At 43.5% G+C, this 20,151-nt stretch overlaps 1 protein-coding gene across 3 annotated transcripts in view; it reads left to right on the top strand.

Annotated features, from left to right (window-relative positions):
• The window catches only part of LOC135394380 (vacuolar protein sorting-associated protein 37A-like), a 70,308-nt gene that overhangs the window by 6,427 nt on the left and 43,730 nt on the right, over nt 1-20,151 (top strand). For all 3 annotated transcript variants that reach the window (XM_064625102.1, XM_064625103.1, XM_064625101.1), the window contains exons 3-6: nt 997-1,111; nt 4,465-4,553; nt 4,620-4,695; nt 19,951-20,009. In XM_064625102.1, the coding sequence (XP_064481172.1) occupies nt 997-1,111; nt 4,465-4,553; nt 4,620-4,695; nt 19,951-20,009 (339 nt within the window). The remainder of the gene's footprint in view (nt 1-996; nt 1,112-4,464; nt 4,554-4,619; nt 4,696-19,950; nt 20,010-20,151) is intronic.

Raw genomic sequence — 20,151 nt, 5'->3', positions numbered from 1 at the left:
ATTGTGTACATATGTATGTACATATATATATATCATGATGGGGGGACGAAACAGGTTGTTGCTATTGCTGTGTATAATAAATCTTGTTTTGACATTGCGAGGTTGAAATTTGGAGATGATCGTGTCTTCATTGTCTGATAGGAAACTTTATATATCGAGGAACAAAAAGAAAGATTAACTGGCCTCGTTGCTGTGACATTCAAAAAAAAAAGAAACTAAAAGTAAGAATGAACAAAGAAAAGTAACCTGATAAAAGAAAGAGATACAGAAGTTAAAAAGGAGGGTTGCCATCAGCTTTGTGACGTCCAAGCTACGCATGGGACATACGAAGCTGAATACCTGTTCATTTGCGTGCTTGAATAAGCGGTCTTCAATGTGTTTTAAGCTATTACCATTACTGTTTTGTTTTCCATTGATATTTACCCCCCACCGTTCCATTCCTCCTCAAAACTTCTCGGCCACATGGGCGAAAACGGCCCGTTCAGCAGACGCGCTTCGGGAGCGTTCGGGAGAATCTTCGCATACATCCGTGTTTGCGCGCCACCTGACGTCTTCCGCGAACGGGCCGCCTCGGCTGCGCCGCCTCTCACACCAGACAATATTCATCTAGCCACCATATTAAGGCTTGTGTTGTGTTTGACCTTCAGTGTTTGCTTGCCTCATCCCCTAAACTGACAGTGGCCCTGTTGCATCAACTGTACAATTTTGTTGGGCATTCCACTTGTGCTTGCTACATGTGCAAAATATTTCAGTTTTCCACACCAGTTAGCATGTTTTCTACTTACAGTGTGCTTCAGTACGAAAGATAGCTTTAATGAACAGAGTAACCAAAAGCCAATGACATCAGAAACCTCATTTTTTTCCAGATCTATCCAACCCCTCAGATATTTTTTATGGGTGACCTTTGTGAGATTGCTGACGACTTACAGATGTCTTACAAGTGTATAGATAATTACAGACTTTCAGACAGAGCTTTCTTTTCTCTGTCTTATCCAGTTGTCTGCCCTCCTCCTTTCCACATGAATCACCAGAGCTCAAGGTTTCCCCACCTGTGGAACATCCACTGCTGGACGAAGAGCAACACGTTACTGGTGTTCCTGCCTTGACTGCAGTGAGGACTGTTTGATATCTCATATTGGTGCACTTGAAATCTACCATTCCCCTTTAAAGGGAGACTCTACTGGGCTTTTGCACTAACAGTGAAGCTAATAGCAGGTCTCCAAAAAGTGGGAACAATCTTGGTTTGGTCATCCACTGCTTGTTTGTAGGAGAAAATCTTATGACAGAACCCTAGCTCCTGATAGTATGCTTCCTAATCTTTCTTGCTACACGTTATGTTGTAAGAGTTTGCAAGCAATATCCAGCAGAGTAAGAAGCGAGATTGTACCCTTTTCCATGGAAGTGCACTGGGGTGCTCAAAAGAGCATACATAATAGTACTTTTTGCAGTTGTGCATGTAATGCTCCTACCGTTATCTCATGTGGTATGAACTAAGGTAGCATTATTATAGCAACACGTTCTTTGTAGCAGTCTCCCTCTAAATTGCTGCAGTGATGTATTGTCATTGTCATCAGCACAGGATAAAAGTTAGTTGGATACTGACATCAGTTTCAAAGATAACAGTGTCATCTTGATAACAGGACGCACACTTGATTTTACATTCTTACATCTTTTGAGGGTGAGATAATTACATTAACATATCTACGGGGACAAATATTCACCGAGACACTTGGCATAGAGCGAAAACGTGCCCAAATGTACTTCCCCTTTGTGGATGCATTTCCATACTGACAGTCTTGCTAAGAGCTCTGAAGCCATGAAGGTGAAATGTACTGCCCTTCAGGCTGAGAACGCAGGAATTCAAGGCAGTCAGTCTGAAAAGCAGGCTCATTCGCAGAGCCCGCTACACCCGCTTATGCTATGTAGTTAACAACAAAATGAATTAGTAGTGATTTTGCTTTTGTGGTAATGGACCTTTTTCGCAACGGCCCTTGCGCATGACCTTGAGGTGCCGGAGAGGGTTATCTCCATCTTCACTAGATGGCGCAGTATGGGGACGAAAGAAGTGGGGAGACCGCACGAATGGCGCAAGCTTGTCGGTCCCACTCTGTACCGGTTTTGGTCCTTTGTGCTATCCACGTGGATTTGTTTTGACGCGCTCTGAGCCATTGGGATACGAAGCATATGTGAAAAAGACCCATTCGTTTACTCTACCTGTATACTTTCAGTAATGAATAACTGCAAATTTGCCCATAATTATTTGCCAGTCTGAACTTGAACCATGCTAGGAAAACCAAGTTGCCTGGGATCTTACGGTGCAGAGCTACAATGCAAAGTCTTTCAACAAATTCAAACTGAATTACTTAGAATTGAAATCTCATAGCCCATAGCTTCGCTGTGTTCTTTTTACCTGCACTTCCTGAACTAGTGCAAGGAGTGCAACACTCTCTCATTCTTTTTGTCGTACACTGGCACTGCACCTGCGCGTCCCCATTCTTTTTGGGGAAGTGCTGACCTAGTTCTGCACTAGTTCTCGATTTTCATGCACCACGTATCCTGGTCGGGCAACGAAAGGGTGCAGATGACAAGATGGCGGAGAGCACTTGTGTTTGTGGCCCGGTGTTGACAGATAAGGGCGAGCATATATTTGAAGATGGGGAGTATTTACTGGTGACATCGAGCAAGATTTATATGTGCTTCTTGTTCATTCGGTTCTTCCTGCTTCTCTTGTTCTTCCCGTTGAAGCGAAATATCGTTTTCGTCATTCTGCAAGTGCGCTTTGCTTCATTACATCCAAGGTTAGGTTAGGTTAGGTGATACCCACTTCATGTTACTGCCATTGCTCTTTTGGTGTGCGGCTCCATTCTGCACGTTGGCTTCACCTCATTACTCTCGAGCGTTAGGTGAAGCCCGCTTTATTATGTTCATCAACAGATGGAAATATGTGCAGCTTTTAAAAAAGTACAGGAAATTCCCAATGTAAATATAGAAATGACGAGATGCACATAAAGTGGGCTGCATGGAACATGTTGACTAATTCTGAATGCAGTTCATCCCACTATTGCAGTCCTGCCATACACGACACGGGGGGGACTCTCCTCGAACGGCATGTTATGCTGGTTGAAAAGGCTCACATGTTTGGAACAGAACATCATCTTATGAGCGCAACACCACAAAATATTTCACCGTGAGGTATTCAAAATTATTCGAATTGGGCCTTTTCTGATTATTCGAATTCGATTCGCAGTGTAAGTGAAATATTCGTAAACTATTCTTTATGTAAATTTTGCTATTCGCACAGCTCTAGAGATTTTACCATGACTTCTGAGCACTTCCATCAAACTTAATGCGCAAGAAATTGAACTTTTCCATTTGAGATCTGAGATTTTCCAAGTCGACCTCACATTTTCTTGACAGAAACAGAAAGTGCATGCTGGATTTACCACAGTCTAATGCAAAATACATTCACTACTGCAATGTTAATAGCCAGAAAAAAATTGCAAAAACTGTTGTTTCAAGGCGCACAGGGTGTCGATTGCACTCAGATCTCCGAAAGAGGTGATGCAAGGAGGCCATGTACCTGCCCTTTCACTTTCCCTTTTCCAAGCTTCTGCTGATAATAGCAGCATGTTTGCTGCACATAGTTATCTGAAAGGAGAAGCAAACAGGAAGGGCAGGTGACAGTTTTTATTCTGGTGCATCTTGCGAAAACTTGATGGAGAACTGAGCTTGGATGACAATTTGTGCGCCTCAATACAACATTTTTTGAAATTTTTTTCGGCTATGGGCCTGTTGCGCTAAAGTGTTGCTGGGTGACCGCAGTGCCAACTCCTTGCTCATGTGCAGAGCGCCGTTACTGGCGTGTTCTCTGCCTTACCACTGTACCGCGAATGTTATCTCTTTTGATGAAGTCATTTTGCCACGATTTTTCAGATTACAGACAATTCAGATTACAACATAGTACTAGATGTGTGTGCCAGGCAGTATGTCAGATGCAAAAAATAAATAAAAAGAATAGAAATTGAAAATCGATTTAAAATAATGGCATTGGTTAACGGCAAAGTAAGATGTATTTGATTTGTTGGCTGACAGCAGCCTGCCCCCTCCAAAAAAGAAAAAAAAGTGTTCCACCTTGGTGTCGGAATAGTATGGTCACATTGTTAATGTGATACTTCGATGTAACAATTGAATCTTGTGTTCCCGTCAATATCTTACAACCAATCATGGGTGTGCTTTTGCAATGGCATATTGGTGCAACCGCAACAATATATATGCGATTATGACACAAAGTGGTTGCAACCATTTCAAAACAAACAAAAAAGCATTCTACTGAGTGTAACACCGGAGACATGGGAATGAAAAAGGAACGACACAACAAGTCTCTGTTTTGTTAACACTCCCAGTCTATTTTTACACTGTATGTAGCAATTTGTTTCTTAATTTCTTTTTCTTTTTTTTTTTCAGTTCTCAATGCATGCTGATTTGGGAAGGATAATTAATGGAATCGTGACAGAGTTCCTCAACCACCCACCAACACCGTGCACAAACTCAGGGTAAGTGAACACTGTTCCAGAGTATGTGTGCACTTCCTACTAGCTTTAGTGGCCCTGCTTTTGCAGAAAAAATGTTCCAGTGGCACTGCCGTCCACTTTTCAGAAAGGATTTGTGGAGCAGAATCACAGGCCAGTTCAGCAAGTAAGTGCTTCAGAATATTTAAAGGAGGGATTTGCTCAGGATTTTCATCTCAGTAGGCTGTTGGAACTCCACAGGGTGCTTGTGACACCCATATCTGCTGGCTTTTAGGGCCTTTTGGTAGGTTTTTTTGGTGTGTGTTGTGAGTAGGGCTGTGCACATAGTAATTTAAAATAGAAGCGAATACGATGTAGACAGTCGGATGTTGAACTAAACATGTATGGTGCATATACAGGGTGTCCGGTGAAAAGTCATTAAATTTCTAAAAATAGGTTTAACTTTGGAAAATTATAAAACTACTTGGAATACACACACACATACTTTTGCCACAGATTCAAGCTGTTTGCATTCGTGTCACACATTAATTAAGCTAATTTTGCTAATTTAACTCGAAAATTATCCAAGCAAAAGTAACGTTTTTTTCTTGATGAACTCGGAAGTCAATGGCCACATCACACTGTTCCAACCGAAATCATTGTTTTTTTCTGAAGATTTATACAAAAATTTGACACCCGCAAAACCATCACTTGGCAAGGCGTGCTCCATGAAATTTGCGTTTGCGTAAATGCTGGCTCTGCCTTTATCGAGACAAAGTGGAAACAGCCACACCCGATCGAGGGCATTACCGCGGTATCCGACGTTATCAGTGGCTGGGGACTGACGGTATGCACGTTGATAAGGGCGGAAGGCGTGATTATGTCCTTGTTCGCATAGGAGGGAGGGTATTTGGATGGAACGAAAAGTTCCGCAAACATAAATATCAGCAAGCGCACCTCACACGGGGACGGTTTAGCGGCTGTCAAACTTTTGTACAAATCTTCTGAAAAAACCTGGGATTTTGGTTCGAATAGTGTGCTATGGCCATTGGCTTCCAAATTCATCAAGAAAAACGTTACCTTTGCTTGGCTAATTTTCGAGTTCAATTAGCAAAATTAGCTTAATTAATGTGTGACACAAATGCAAACGGCCTGAATCTGTGGCAAAAGTATGTGTGTGTGTGCATTCCAAGTAGTTTCATAATTTTCTGAAGTTAAACCTATTTTTAGAAATTTAATGACACTTTCTCACCGGACACCCTGTATAGTACAGATATATGGCACATATGTATTGTTAAGCAGATTCATCGCCGTCGCTGGTGTCGAGCGGGCTGTTTCTTCTTTGTTGGCCTTTACTGACTCATAAACCGGTTTTGTCTTCCGTATTCACATCTGGTGGAGGTTCCTCCGATTTCCCATACCCTGGAACTCCGCTCAGTCTCTCATTATCTACAATCACTTAACAATAGTAGTGACCACCCGCCAGTGGTTACTGTATAAGTGGTTAAATTCGCGGGCTCGATAATTCACGAATCTGCGAGGAGCCAGGATCAGGCAATTATTCGTGGAACCTTAAATTCGCGGTACCGCAGTGCGTCGCCCCCGCACGAGGCGTCTTTGGAACTTTCTACCTTGAACTAACAAAAGGACAACAACCCGTAACCCATTTCATCCCTTTTAACCCCTTCTGACTCAGAGTGCTACAATGAGGGGTTATCACTCGGGTGGCATCTGGGTCATTGCCGACTTTCTGTGTCTCCCGTCAGTCTTGTGTCCACATCGACACAGTAAACATCCTGACAGCTTCATATTTTTCGACTCATTACCGCCACGTCCTTGCTCCGGTACATAAAGCCAACGTCGCCGCGTCCTGCTGCTTCAGCCAGCGACCACGTGTATGAACTGCTCGAAAATGCCATCCTCCATACGGTAGGAGATAAACTTTTTCTGCTGCCAATGAATATGTCTCTCGCGAAGTCGCTGATCGGCACAACCAGAAGTGTAAACGTGGCAACTATAACAACTATAGTCCTGAAGTCAGGTGCAGAACTGAAAGTGCTGTATAAGGGCGTAATAAACACGTACATGAGATATATCAGCATCCTGGGCGTTATTTCTTAATCGTGTTTTTCTGTCATTGCTTCGAATATTTCGCGGGACTTTAAATTCTGGAAAAAAATGGCGTTCGCGAAAAATAGGTCCTCGCAAAAATTACTACTTATACAGTACCTCTCGAACCCCGCCCCGGCAGCGTCATCCACAGTCGTTTTCTGGGATGGATTCGTTGGACATTGAGTGTGTTACAAGGAGAATAAAGCGTCAAAGGAGTTATGACACTACCCACTAAACGGCCAAATACACTCCCGGTGCCCATAACTCAAGTCAAACTTGGTGACTCCATCTCAGAAACGGAGCGATCAAGTGGAAAGGAGTGGCACGGAAGTGTAGAAACGTAGTTCCGCTAGCTCACAGACGTGTCAGACATGTTTTGGCTGGTCCCAGCCAGCACAAATTGTTGCAGTGACATTGCAGTAATGTTGCAAATGACCGCTTTCGTTACACTGCAACAATGTTATGGAAACAATATTACAAAAATGTGACATTGCTAGGGACTGCCTTTGTTATTTTACAACAATGTTACAGAGGCAACATTGTAAAAATGTGACATTGTAATGCTGATGCAACATTGCTAATGATTGCATTGCGCTCATCGTCATCAGTTGCACTGCAAGTTATTTTACATTGTAGCAACGTTACAAAAGTAGCACTGGCGGAGCACTGCGGTGTTGTCTCGGTGATATATGTGCTATATAGCACAGTGTGCTTAGTTCAGTAATCGTCCTGGAGAGACGGGGAACGTTGCTGACATTCGTTTGGGAAAGTCTACTGGAAAATCCTGGGAAAACCGCAAACAGCACAGCCAGGATTCGAGCCCTTGTTACCTCCTAATCTTGGCGTGGAAGGCAATCATTCTAACCACTATGCCACGCGAGGGCTCAAGGGCTCTGGTCGCACTGATACTATTATGGAAGAACACCATATCGGGTATCCAAGCACGCATTTGCATGTGCATAACAATGAATTGTAATTAATTTCAAGTTCTGGGCTAGATTAATTTTCTTTGAGCATATGTTGTCTGCGTTTCGATCCTTTTGTCCGTAGTAGTCTCCCATCGCACGTCCATAGTGTTGTCCCAGATTATAATGTATCTCACAGTCTGCATTAATTCTGCCCATAAAGGTCACACTAAACATTGTCAGACATCTTATGTGTTCTTTTTGCATTTTCTTTGGCATATTGCCTGAATTTATTTTTCTATTTAGTTTTCAGTTACCACCGAGGGTCTGTTGTTGCCCTAGCATTGCTACGATATTGCTTCAATATCATTGCATCAGAAATCTAACTGTAATGTTCCCTCACTGCAGCGCATGAAACATTGTCTCAGCAACATAATCGTAATGTTTCTAGAATGCAACATCTGAAATGCTGCACCAACATTGAAATAGAAGCATTGTGGTAACATTCCGTTTGTGCATGAAACATTTCCGCAACATTTGAACACATCGTCAAAAACATATTGATAAATGATTGGCGAACATTACGGGAATTTCTGAGAATTTCGTTTCATTGTTTATTGGTCGGAATCACAGATAGAAAAAAATAGTACAACCATTGTGTTACTGAAACACTGAAGTGCCTCGGCAATGTTGCATACAAAAATTGCAACATTGCAGCAGAGCCATTCCACGCCGAGTGATCCAGAGGTTCCGCTTGACCCCCGCTAGAATTTTATGTGATTTTTTATGTGGTTTCTTCTGGCTCCAAAAGCAACAGAACATTGGTATTTTCTAACGGAATTGAAATTTATAGGCCCTCAGAGATGACTTGGCAAAAACCTATGTCATTTTAAGCAGGCATTACGGCCCACATAAGGCACCGAGCATGTTAAATAGTGTCTTATTTGACAGTTCATTTTATGGTATGTAAGCAATTTTCACCATCGCACTCGATGGGCTCGACGCTTGTGGCGTGCACGAAATTTGCAAAGTTTGTGCAAGTTTACCAATTTTTTTGCAATATAAAATTCTGGAATTTCTTCTTCAAAATTTTTTGTCATATAACCCCCCGTGTTGTACTTTCAACACAAAAAAATCCAACCCTGCCAGTGCACTGTAAGGCGCAGTAAAAAATTGGGAAGTTGTAAAAATTTGACAAAGTGCACATTTTTGACAGAAAAATTTGGTGTGAGGAAGTCGGGATAGAAGCGTGATCAAGGTGTCATTCGATGCACCATCTTCCTAGCAAGTCATAGCAAAAAAATTTCTGAGGTACTGTTTATTAAACTCGATAATTTTTTTATTGAAGGTAACTTCACAAACGTGTATGGGAGCTGTGGCGCATCGTACCGAATGAACAACTGAGCGCGTCACTCACAAAACACTAGATGGAAAGAAAACACTAGGCAGTCGCATTATTGAAGAGCAAATAACGGTTGCAAACACGTGTTTGTCTCTTTCGAGACCCGACGGTTGTGCAGTGAGCGCTCATCCCGCTGGCCAACTTGCGCTCTAACGAAAGTTTTCGTCAGCTTAACCAGTAAATTCCTGGTATGGTTCCTTTCATAATTTTTTTTTTGCATGTGCGTGTTAACTCATTTCAGTATTGGAAACAGATCCCTTTAGCTGTCCACTCCTCTTGCGAGCATATAAAACTTACTTAGTAGCTGTGATGTACGATCTTCTCGCTTTGTGCGCCAACAGTTCAGATGTACCGTATTTACCCGAATGTTAGTCGACCCCCCCACTTCGAGGTTCATGAAAATGGAAGAAGAAAAAACGTGTGGTAACGAAAACTTAAGTTTTATTCATCGTTGGAAGACACTTCCTTGATCTCGTCGGAGGTGGAGCAGACATCGTCGTCAACACGTAGTCCACACTTCTTGAATGCACGAATGACCATGTCACACGGCACTGCCGCCCACGCCGCCGAAACCCATCTGCAGACCTCGGACAGCGACATGCGCTTGACCCGCCCTGTCGGAGTCATCTTGCGCCCTCATCTTGCCGACTACTCGTTGTACAGCCGCCTGACATAGCTTTTGAACGGTTTGTTTAAGCTGACCTCAAGCAGTGGCAGCTGGCTTGTCAGGCCGCCGTGTATCACCGGCATGCCAGTGACGGCTTGCCGTAAGCTGGGCACGGCCTGTTCCTTAGTCACTTGCAAGACGCCTAGCCTCCTCGTGCAACATGTCACACGTTACAAGGGGTTTACTGTCACGCTTTGCCGTCTTCAGTGAATCCGCTGCATGTCCCGCTGCTGCTGAAGGTCGCTTCACGTTGCTTTCTCCATTCTCTGACGATGCGTTCAGAAACACCAAATTCTCATTCTGCAGCGCAGTTGTTGCTCTCTTCGGGAAATAGTATCGCACGTTACCTGAATGACGCCTGGTAGAAATGACGCATTTTACCCATGGCTAGGGTTGCCACCTTTCATAGTAAAAAATTCTGACTGAGGAAGAGGAGGTGGAATAGAGGGAAAGGAGGAAAGGCTCGCGGGAAAGGGAAAGTGGGTGAGGGGTCGAACGAGCACACATGGAGAGAGAGAAAGAGTGAGCGTGCTCGCCCAAGATAATACGAGGAAACATATGTTCCTGTGTGTGCCTGGATCATTGATGTTAGAAATTGCTATAAACAGACATGAATGCTACACTGGATCGTATTGGAGCAACCGGATTGGACTGCCACTTACTTTGAAAAGCGCATAGACACAGACAAACCCTTCTTTGCAGGCGGAGGTGGTTGTATACAGCCTAAGTTCTAGCTGGCTCGACACAACCACCAACAGCTTTGCACAACAACTGATCTTGTCCCCTCCGAACACAAGACTTAATGAATAACAATGATAATAATAACAGATATAATAATAATGATAATAATAATGATAATGAATAACTAAGAAAACTACTGGTGACTGCGGAGTTGCATCTGTGCTCCAGATTTATTCGGGCTGTAGAGGAAGGTTGTAGGGAAAACCCCGCAAAAGCCCCTATGAAAGATCTTGAGCCACAAATACCGGAAAAGGCTGCCGGTATCACCTTCCTACCGGCAGAGCCAGCAAAAAACTGGCCGTGCCGGTATAATACCGGCCATGTGGCAACCCTACCCATGGCCGAGAACGGAAGAAGGAACTTTCGTTTTGACTGCTGTTATTGCTGTCGTTTGTCATGTGTATGACTCTCTCACCCCTTTCCCTTTCTCTCCCTCCAAGTTAGAAAGCAAGCGTGCGTGACCAGCGCCTCGGCCGCAGAGCAACGTGGTTGCGTAGATCCCGATTATAAGTCGACCCCCCTACTTTGGATTGTCGATTTTGGAAAAAAGGGGTATGTATAAGAGACAATTTTGTCAGTCACGGGTGCTATCACTTTTGATACTGGATAAGCTACTTCCGGGCATTTCTGTTGTGTGTACAGAGCTATGATACATGTACTGCATTATCCAGGTCAGTTAAACGTTTCTTTCATTGTCATCTTGTATACAGGGGATGGTTATTTCAGAGAAACATGGGCGAGCGTACGAGGACATGCACATTTATACTGCTTGTCATGTGAAGACACTTTAGTGTATAAGCAAGACCTTAAAATGACTTCAGGGAGATCTGGGACTTTTTGACTTGTTCCTTGGCTTAGATCTTGACTTTCGCAGTTCAACTCACAAAAAACCGCTAACTTAACCCATGGTTACTGTTGTTCCATGGCAGTGATCAGACTCCAAGGAAAAAGGCGAAAACTCCCAGATCTCCCTGAAGTCATTTTTAAGGTCAGGCTTACACGCTAGACTTCACACGGCAAGCAGTATAAATGTGCCTGTACTCGTACGCTCGCCCATGTTTCTCTGAAATAACCATCTCCCGTATGAAAGATGTCTATCAAGGAAACGTTATACCTGACCTGAATAACCCAGTATCATAGCTTTGTACACAACAGAAATGTCTGGAAATAGCTTATCCGATATCAAAAGTGATAGCACCCGTGACTGACAAAATTTTTCTCTTGCACGTATGTCTCAACTCTTGGCGCACAAAGCGAAAAGATCGTACGTCACAGCTACTAAGTAAGTTTTATATATATGACAGCTAAAAGATTCTGTTCCCAATACTGGAATGAGTTAACACACACATGAAAAAAAAAAAACATGAAAGGAACAATCGCACATCCAAGGAACCTACTGGTTAAAGCATTCTACGCTTGTGTTCGGTGCAGGCAGTACTTGATCACTGTTCATGTCGTGATTACTCTAGTCATGTCAACAACTCGACTGACGGATGCGGGATGCCACACAGCCAAAAATCAACCACATTGTACCATGAAGCCTGAATGGACCCCTATCTCCGTGTCTTTACTTATCTCTCACTTACCACCACCGTGAGCTGACGAAAAGTTTCGTTAGAGCGCAAGTTGGCCATCGGGATGAGCGCTCACTGCACAACCGTCGGGTCTCGAAAGAGACAAACACGTGTTTGCAACCGTTATTTACTCTTCAACAATGTGACTGCCTAATGTTTTCTTTCCGTCTAGTGTTTTGTGAGTGACTCGCTCAGTTGTTCATTCAGTGCGATGCGCCGCAGCGCGCATACACTTTTGCGAAGTTACCTTCAATTATAAAATTATTATTTGAGTTTAATAAAAAGTACCTCTGAGATTTTTTTGCTACGTCTTGCTAGGAAGACGGTGCATTGAATGACACCTACATCCCGCTTCTATCCCGACCTCTTCACACCGAATTTTTCGGTAAAAAATGTGCATGTTGTCGAATTTTTACAACTTTCAGAATTTTTACTGTGGCTCACAGTGCACCGGAGGGGTTGGATTTTTTTGTGTTGAAAGTACAGCATGGGGCTATATGTAAAAATTTTGAAGAAATTCCAGAATTTTATATTGCAAAAAAATTGGTAAACTTGAACAAACTTTGCAAATTTCGTGCACGCCACAAGCGTCGAGCTCGTCGAGTGCGATGGTGAAAATTGCTTAGATACGGTAAAATGAACTCTCCCCTATCAAATAAGACACTTTTTAACATGCTTCGTGCCTTACATGGGCCGTAATGCCTGCTTAAAACGACATAGGTCTTCTCCAAGCACTGCATCTTTGAGGGGCTCTGCACCTCATAAATTTCAATTTCGTTAGAAAAGACCAATGTTCTGTTGCTTTCAGAGTCATAAGGAGCTACCAAAAAAATTAACACAAAATTCTCGAGCGACACCTCTGGATCACTTGGCGTGGAATGGCCCCGCAATTTGTTTGTTTCAATGTTGCCTCAATGTTTCAGGTGTTACCTAGAGAGTAACATCTCTATTACAAATTGTAACTGCAGCATTGCATTAAAATTGCTTGCCAAACATCACATCAACAACGTTACTGGGACATTTTGTCTAGTAGCATATGCAACATTGCTTTGGCAGCACAATACACTGTTAGCTCTACGCATCTTTTGAAATGCAGCACAAACATTGAAATAAAGATATGGCACCAATGTTGAATTTACGTTACTGAAAAAGCATTTTGGAATAAATGTAATTGCAACACAGCATTGACATTGCTTGCGCAACATTGCGTCAACAATGTAAGCGCCACATTACCTCAGCGTAACATATTCAACACTGCTTCACTAGCATCACCGCAATGTTAGCTTTACACAATCTTTGAAAAATAGCATGAACACTGAAACAAATACTATATTGCTACAACGATGAATGTGGGCATGAAACATCTCTGCAACACTTCAACGCTGTGGTAACATTGGTGCAACACACTTGCAACATATTGAAGGGAACAGATTGTCTGGGTTGTTATGGCGTTTTGGGGCCAAGCCAAGCACTCCGAAGCATAAATAGGTGTCAGCAGAAGCCGATAGGGGGTGGCTGGTAAGCAGGCGAGGATTCGGAGCATTAAGTAGCAGCTCCTTGTGGGGCACTTCCTTTCGAGAGCAAGAGTCGCTACGTAGTGCACGAAAGGCTCTGTGTGCACAACGATTGGCACGACGCCACGAAATTGAACAACAGTGTTTTCTACCTTACGGTGTCGGCTAACCAGCTTATATGTAAAAGGTCTGACACTGAACATAAACTGGCTCAGCATGTTCAAGTCGTTCAGAGGTGTGTGAAATATCGAATATGAATCAAATATTTCTGATATTCGATTCATATTCAAAACTTTGGTGAGAAAAAAAGGGAGATTTTGCAACGATAAAAAATCGCTAAAAAGTAATAAATAGTTGCTGGGTGCATAATAGCTCTCGAATTTTCCACTTTGTTTTCTAACCACTAACCACAAACTTTGTTTTCTCCTTGTACGATTGTATTATGCTCAAATATGAAATACATAAGTAACCGAAACGGGACTGTGGAAAGGAGGACGTATTATTTCCCTCTCCCAATGCAACCACGTGGGCAGCGTGTGACGTCACACAGCATGCAGTGGGATACGTAGCAGTTGAAGACATGCTGTGTTACGTTTCTGCAAGTAAAGTGAATGGAGCAGCAGCCTACTGCAGTATGTGGCTATATGCTTTGTAAGTGAGCTTCTGCGCACAAGAGGAGGGGGAGAGAGTGGCGTGACACGCGTGGTGGTGTAGGGTGCTCCTATTCGTGGAGAAGACCATTGCACCACGTGCGAGCAGCGAAAAAGGTAAACAAACTGGATCGGTCGCTTTCACGCTGTGCATTTCTCGTGCTATACATCGTTTTTAAGCAACGAAATGGTAAATACGTGTTATGGACACTTGGATGGGGTATCTGTCTTCCATGTTCCAAAAGACAAACAGTGAGCGGTAAGAGGAGGTGATCAACCGTCGCTACTGTCAAGCTAGATACCAAAGTTGTTTGTAGCCGTTACTTTGACACCGCAGTACTGAGGCACCATCTTCAGGGCTTTTAAAAGTAACTCGTTACTTTCTATATACTTTGAAGTCACAGTTCGGCGCTGCACTTCTATCCTGTCTGATAGGGGTCTGGATAGTTTACCCGCATATCATTCAGGACCACACATTGCCTCCTACGTGCCCCAAACCGGCCAAACACAAGGCGCTGTACGCTACCCCATTTCCAAGAGGGACGTGGATGTCCCGAATATCCCAGTCGCTGAAGCATTATGTACATGACGCATTGCGGCAACAAAAGATAATTTTTCACTTGACCTCCGGGTGACACACAAAGTAGTATCTTCAAAGTAACTTGTAAAATGCGTAGAAGTACAGAGAAAGTATTCAAGTTCGATTACTAAATTTGGCTTTTTAAATAATATACTTAAATACACTACTCAGTTTACTGTTCAGGTCTAGTGGTATGCTACTTTTGTGGCGGTGTATCTGCTGTTGCAGTACGTCAGTCTTTGACATATCTTTGATGGCAGCATACAGCAATGTAGCATGCCATATGACTACATTTCCCATTTCCATTGGGGCACTCACGCAAAGCATACTGGATCTATCCATAGCGTGACAGCGTCACCCTCACGCTGTATGAACGATCTCTAAATGAATCACGTGCATTCGAGCTAATACAGATGTCTAGGAAGTCAAACTTAAGTACGTTCAAACAGCCAAGATCATCACGAAAGAAAAACGACACTTCTGATGCCAATATCAGAGCCGTATTCGCTGTTTGCTGCTCCGCTTCGGCTGGACGCAGCTTTGGAGCGGCATTTTGGAGCGAGCACATGTCTCCTCCAACCAACCAAAGGCGTTCGTGAAATGTCGCTCTTGCGTCATGCGCTGGGACCCCACGCGCTTACGGAACGCATAGAGGAAGAATCCGGATCCAAGTGCTTCTCCAACACCGATGAATGTAACATAGATTATTTGCAGCCTTAGTTGGCTGTGGACAGCTCTGTGCACGTTACAAAGTTAGTATGGAAGAAGATTCACCATTTTTATCCGATCCACGTCCAACTGAACATGAGGAAGCAAAACGACGCTTCATCTCAAGTTATCCCAGATAATCGTAAAAGATGGTTGTTCGCATCATCGTGAACCTGTATTCAAATGCATAATGTAAAACCCCAAGACTAGGGAACACGAAGGGACAGACACAACACGAAGTCTCAAACACAGCTGAAATTTTTACTTCACATACAAGAAATATATACACAAACAGAGGGAAGAGAAACAACCAGTTGAGGACAAAATAGGAGGTCAGTTCGGGAGAACAAGAAGTTTGCTCAAGGTCGACCAAGGATTACGGGTGGGTTGCTTACACAGTTCCCACAAGAGGTTATGCATAAGGTCTCTCTCAAAAGCCTTCTGTGAGGGTCCACTTTGGAAGCCTTTACAATTGTTTCATCCCATAGAGGGAAGCAATCTGAGCATTCCTCCAAATGCTTGGCAATTTCGGAGTTTGAAGCCTTATTTTTTACTTTTAATGAATGCTCTCTCAAGCGATCATTTAAGCAACGCTTTGTCTGGCCAATATAACAGAAACCACAAGTTAAGGGGATCTGATAAACAACGTTTGAGGAACAGAGGACAAATTTGTTCCTGTGATTCTTGCAGGTAACTTCAGGTTTGGCGAAAGGCGTGAGGCGGTCAAGACAGAAGTTGTTCTTGAAAACAAGGTTGACTTGAAATTTCTTCGCAATGGCCAACAAGTTGTGAGACACTTTCTGGAAGTAAGGTAATACCACACGTTTGGAGACACAGGGCTTAGTTTCAGGCGAACCAGGGAGCAGGGTGTTTAACAAACCATTTAAGGCACCAACTTGCCACCACCTGCTTGCATTTATAAGGTTTCATCTGTCATAACTGATCCATCCTTATCCTCGTCTTTCATTACTCAGGCAGTACACCACATTTCGCATACTTTGGGTTCCAGAAACCGTCCTTTGAACCGTAATCTCTCTCCTGCTAAGTTAGTGCGTAATGAATTGTCTGAGAAGAACTTATGTCTGTTGCAAACTGATAAGTCTGCAAAATTCGCTGTTCTACCTGAAAGTGTTTTTGCATCTAAGAGGTCGGCAGCTGTTGGAAATGCTTTGAAACCGTATAACCATGCTTTAGACGAGATCAAGAAGTCGATTTGCTCTTTTCTTCTTGACGATGATCTGACTGGCCTATGTAACTGTATACGCTCTGCTTCTTGTGGAACTTTCGCCGTAAAGTTCCTGCTCAAGGATCACAAGGTGGACATGCCGCTTAGAACCATAATCAATGAGAATCAAACCCAGCAAAAAATTGTTTCGACCTTTTTGCAAAATGGGTTTTCCTCAATTTTTTCCCTAGTGCGTTAACTTTGAAAAATTCTGAACAACTTATTTCGGATTTACAACTGTTCCATAGAAAGAAATGCCTTGCTTTTTCCTTGGACATCAAGGATCTATACTATTCACTGCAAGAGAATATGTTGCTGAATAGAGTATGCCGATTTCTTGAAGATAATTTGGTGCGCTTTCAATCGAATGTTGGTATATCTGTCACTGAATTTTTGTGCTTACTAGAACTTTATCTGAAATCAACTGCCATAAGTATTGACGGGCAATTGTACACCCAAAAAACTGGTATCTGTATTGGCTCGAGTATCGCGCCTGTTCTTTCAGAGATTTACCTGAGTGTAATTGACAATGCTGTTTTATCCTTTATATCCTCTCTGTCTTGAAATGATGTCGTTGTAAGAAGGTTTGTAGATGATCTGGTTTTCGTTTCCACCAATGAGAGTGTTATTGCTCAATGTAAGAATGTAATTTTGTCCGCGGCCCCGGAGCTTGTGTTCACTGCTGCGTTCCCCCCTGTTGGCGTGCTTCAGTTTCTTGATATCAGTGTTTTGTTACAACCCGCTCTAAAACTGTAGAACGGGGTTTGATCACAGGTATCCTATCAAATGCCGTAAAAAAAATCTTGTTGTCATCATATCCTTCCCTCTGCGGAGAGTCAGCTTCTCCATTTGAATGATGCTGGTTACCTGCCTGATGGTTACCTGATGCTGGTTATGCTGTTACTTGGTGCTTTAAATGGTTTGTTAAACACCCTGCTTCCTGGTTCGCCTGAAACTAAGCCCTCTGTCTCCAAACGTGTGGTATTACCTTACTTCCACAAAGTGTCTCACAATTTGTTGGCTGTTGCGAAGAAATTTCAAGTTAACCTTGTTTTCAAGAACAACTTCCGTCTTGACCACCTCACGCCTTTCGCCAGGCCTGAAGTTATCTGCAAGAATCACCGGAACAAATTCATCCCCTATTTTTTGAAACGTTGTTTATCAGATCACCCTAGCTTGTGGTTTCTGTTATATTGGCCAGACAAAGCATTGTTTAAATGATCGCTTGAGAGAACATTCACTAAAAGTAAAAAATAAAGCTTCAAACTCCGAAATTGCCAAGGATTTGGAGGAATGCTCAGATTGCTTCCCTCTATGGGATGAAACAATTGTAAAGGCTTCCAAAGTGGACCCTCACAGAAGGCTTTTCAGAGAGACCTAATGCATAACCTCTTGTGGGAACTCTGTAAGCCACTCATCCGTAATTCTCGGTCCGGCCTTGAGCAGACTTCTCGTTCTCCCGAACTGACCTCCTATTTTGTCCTCAACTGGTTGTTTCTCTTCCCCCTGTTGTGTATATATTTCTTGTATGTGAAGTAAAATTTTCAGCTGTGTTTGAGACTTCGTGTTGTGTCTGTCCCTTCGTGTTCCCTAGTCTCGGGGTTTTACATCATGCATCATGCATCTCAACCGAGCTTTTGTTCTGACACCTGCTATGCCAGCTAATGTGTTCTGTTGATCTTTGCAGTTAGCAGTTGATTTTTCTCTTAGCACAAGCTTGCAAGTGTATGCACTGCACTGTGCACAGCACATTTAATGTGTCAGACTCTTTAGAGTTTCCATCATGTAGTAAGGTACGTTCAACATTTCCATTACTAAAAATATGGTCCATGCAAGACCGGTCAATGCATAATAGAGTACAGATTTACTATCTAAGCTTCACACCAATGCAAGCTAATTCTGTACCGATACCGTCCTGAAAGTGATTTCCATCGCGTAGCGCAGAGGACACGCCAGGCTCTCACTGGCTTCATAGCTAAGGACATCACACCGCCGATCGCCCCCTGGTCTCTGCCTGTGCCACCCACCTTCGCACGTCTTCCGGACATCCAGGACCGCAGAGATCAGATTCCCCCTCAAGTCCTTCGAAACCATTTTTATGCTCTGGTAGACGCGAAGCTTTCTACCTCTGCTGCAGCATACACCGATGGCGCATCTCAAAATGGCATGTCCATATCGGCATTCGTCAGCCCATCCGAAGCCGTAGTGAAAGAACGTCATTCGCATCAAACCTCATCCACAGCTGCGGAACTCTATGTCATACTTTTCTTTCTGCAGCACATAGTTCACTTTACCCCACAGGATTGGGTCGTATTCGTTAACTCCACATCTGCGCTGCAAGCAATTGAAAATTCTGGCATCCGAGGCTCATCCACACCGTTAGTTATGGATGTGTTAATGGCTTACAGACTTGTCTACGAAGCAGGGCACAGGCTGTTTCTCGAATGGGTTCCAGCCTATTGCAGTGTCGAAGGCAATGAACAGGTCGACAGCACCACAAAAGCAGCTCTCTCGTCTCAGATACGGACGCGTATTACGCTGCTGAGAGGAGATTGTCTGTCCGTACTTGGACGCCTCGTGACTCCTCTGGCTACCTGCCAATGGACCGCTGAAATTCTTCCCCCAGCTATGCTGAGCAGAGTTGATCCAGTGCTTGGTTTCTGCATGCCTAGACATATCTCTCGTCAAGATGCCGCATTAGTTCATCGAATGCGCCTCAGTGTGGCTTTCACAGCAAAGTGGTGTTACCGCTTGAGGCAAGTTGACTCTCCCCACTGCAGTCACTGCGGTGCTGTAGAAGATCTAGAGCACATTCTTCTCCATTGGCCACACTACCAACCTTCCAGAACCGTACTCTCCGGATCCCTTAACGAGCTAGACCCTCGCCCCCTCTCTCTCACAAAATTGTTTGGTCCCTGGCCACATCCAGCCCATCCATCCAACGCTGCCCACATCAATCTAACGCTCTGCCCTTAAAGCTCTCTTCACCTTTCTGCATACCATAGGACTTCGATCCTTATTGTGAAGGGGCTCATTATTTCATTCCCTCCTCACCACCAGCAGTGGGGTAGAGTATCGCCCCTGGCGATGCAACCCCCCAGTCATAATCTTGTAATAAAGTTGTTGTTCAAGGTTCATAGTACTTTGAATGTTTGAGTGTAGTGTAAATGTGTCTATTATAACTAAGCAGTTCTTTTATCTTTTTTTTTTGTAGTTTTTGTTGTTGTTGGGGGTATTCCCCTCTCCACATATACACTGTTTTCAATGTCACAAACCACACGTGGGTTGTGTGCGCAGCTCTCATATCTTGCAAGCTTCAGCCAGATTTGCTGACCTGTTAGTTTACTTTTTTTTTATCTTGCAGCCTTTCACAGTATCAGGCTCGAAGCTGGGCTCTCAATTTCTTCAGCTAGATCAGCTCAGGTAAGAGCAACTTTGAATGGCTCCGTAAATGCTTGAGAAATAAAACCATGATGTGGCATGACGTGGTTATGGTGGCATGCATACGTGGCACCGCTGATATTTAGTATTCTGTGTAGGCAACACAAAACGGCATTTTGAAGCT

The sequence above is a fragment of the Ornithodoros turicata genome, chromosome 5, assembly GCF_037126465.1.
Source record: "Ornithodoros turicata isolate Travis chromosome 5, ASM3712646v1, whole genome shotgun sequence".
Taxonomy (NCBI): Eukaryota; Metazoa; Arthropoda; class Arachnida; order Ixodida; family Argasidae; genus Ornithodoros; species Ornithodoros turicata.
This window is presented reverse-complemented; position numbering and strand designations above follow the sequence as displayed.